General features: G+C 45.6%; 1 protein-coding gene across 1 annotated transcript in view; it reads right to left on the reverse strand.

Moving 5' to 3' along the window:
- IRX1 (iroquois homeobox 1) overlaps positions 1 to 2,280 on the reverse strand; it is a 19,137-nt gene that overhangs the window by 13,838 nt on the left and 3,019 nt on the right. The window contains exons 4-5 of the mRNA XM_011969412.1: positions 1,523 to 1,713; positions 33 to 191 (exon numbers count right to left, since the gene is read on the reverse strand). Of these exons, the coding sequence (XP_011824802.1) occupies positions 33 to 191; positions 1,523 to 1,713 (350 nt within the window). The remainder of the gene's footprint in view (positions 1 to 32; positions 192 to 1,522; positions 1,714 to 2,280) is intronic.

Below are 2,280 nucleotides of genomic sequence, written 5' to 3' on the forward strand. Positions count from 1 at the left end.
AGCTGACCTTCAGGAACTGCCCTTTCACCGACCGTTGAGATCTTTTTTGCCATTCTAGAAAAGTTCCAGAAACAGTGCAGCCTCCAGACGAGCACAACGGAAGCCGCGGCCCCTGCAAGTTCCCTAGGCGACCCGTGTTCCCGCCACCAACCGCTGGAGAAACCTGCATTTCCAAGTTTATCTTTCACTAGCTAGAGGGTAAAACCTTTCAACTGAGCTGATAAAGCCATTTCTCCAAATGTAAAGGGCCTGGAGCCCAAGCCTCCTCTCTGCGACCCTGAGGGGGCTCAATCAAAATAAACCATCCCGTGTTTTCTACAGGTCTAAATCCGCCAGCAATTTAAAACTAAAGCACAGTCCTCTGCCTTCCAAATTAATCTGCATATAATAGTTTACCCAGAGTAAAAGGTCTTTAGTGGTGACAGGTAATTTGAAATTTTAATCCCGGCCATCATTGACAACAATAATAAAAACACTATTTTTTTTTTAAATACAAAAGGAAGTCTTAGCCTGTAAAATATTAACGCAAGGGCTGGGAGTAACCCGCGGCCAGGAGGGGAACCGGTTCAGTATCCTAGGCCTCTTCTCAGTTACTTCATCTCTTAAGTTTGACTTTGATCTGGAAGGAGCAAACACAAACTGTTTGCAGGCATTTAGAGGCCGTGATTTATTTGCAATCAATATTCTTTTTATCATCAGTAGTAAAACACAGCAAGTCAAATTATCCCATCAGGTTTTTTGGTAAATAACATTTTATCTTTCTAACAACCTCATTAGGCCTCATTATTACCATAAATTGCCCAGACAGACATTCAAATACAATTTTATCTTTTGACTTCCAAACACCCAATTATAATGGCTTGGAAACCTAGGCCTAGAATCAGGGTTTGGGCTTGAGTTTACTCTCTAAGAACCAGCGGGAGAGCTGGAGGAAACACACACCTTTTGGGTGGGAATAATTTTTACATATTATCCTTCTAGAGGGGAAAAACAACTTAGAACAGCGAACATCTCCCTTTCCCAGCTCTCCACAAAGGGTGCAGGTCCTCACACTGAAGCTCCCTCCCTCCCCCGCAAACGCAGGCAGGGTTCCCAAATGGCACACAACTGCATTCGCAATTTCTGTAAAAAATGTTCATCCTCTATGTAAAAATAGTCGAGTTGCAATGCTAGCAAAGGGAGCTCCGGACTCTTGAGAAAGTTGTGAAGACCAGAAGATTTCCTGGACTAATTAGTTTGGTGACTGAGGCCGCAGAGAAAAGGTTTCTGCGGCCAGATTTCGTTTTTACCCAGTCGTTGCAAAATGTACTTTGTGCTTTTCTAATTATTTTGGTTGTAATTGTAAAGAAGACATTTCAGCCTCGTCTCCACTGGGAATTCTTTTTGAAAGGACACCTTGTAAATCTCTCAACGCGTTCCGGCCTCCCCGCCGCCTGAACAAAATGGGGGCTGATCTTTTTCGATAGTAAGAGACCTGAAAGGCAGCCCGGCCGCTTTCTTTCGAAACTACAAGAAAAGTTACAGGGAAACCCGCTCTTTGCTTGTGCACACTTGACGGGTATTTACTCCCCGCTTCTCCTTTGGGGAGCGGGGAGATATCGGGGGTGCCTGGAAATTGCTTTATCCCGCGGACAGCGACCCAGGAGGGGGCTGCCTCCCAGGGCGCTGCGCCCGCAGCACAATTCACCAAACGTCCGAAGTTTAAGCACCGACCTTGCAGTCAGACCAAGGAAAATGGATCATTCGGACCGGCAGACAGGCCAATGTCCCTGCGTAGAATTAAGTGTGCAGCCGCCTCCCCCCACATCTAACACCCACTGGGACGGGAGACTAAGAGGACACCATTTATTTTAAACCAAAGGACACTGTTTTCTTTAATCCTCAATTATGTAACGAAGGAAGAAAAGTGCTTTTCTTTCGGTGCAAATGAAATGAAAACTTTGGCAACTTACAAAAGTAAAATCAAACACCGTTTCAGACACCAAAACATTATTGCAACTTAATTTTTGTTTAAACTCAAATTCGCACACACGCCATAGAGAGAGCTCTCCATCCCTTGGACCCTATTGTTAACATTATTTTGATTGACTCTACTAGGCTTAAAAGGGGTCTGTCTGGCAAACTCAGATACAACTATCTCGGAGCTGCTAAAGAGGGAGAAAATCAAGTTTTCCAGACTCGGTTCGAAAACTAAAGAGGCCGCGCTAGCGGGACCCGCGGCCAGGAAGAGAAGTCCTGCTAAGCTACGCCGGGCCGAGCTGCAGGAACCCCGTGGGCCTG

The sequence above is a fragment of the Mandrillus leucophaeus genome, unplaced genomic scaffold (assembly GCF_000951045.1).
Source record: "Mandrillus leucophaeus isolate KB7577 unplaced genomic scaffold, Mleu.le_1.0 Scaffold89, whole genome shotgun sequence".
Lineage (NCBI taxonomy): Eukaryota > Metazoa > Chordata > Mammalia > Primates > Cercopithecidae > Mandrillus > Mandrillus leucophaeus.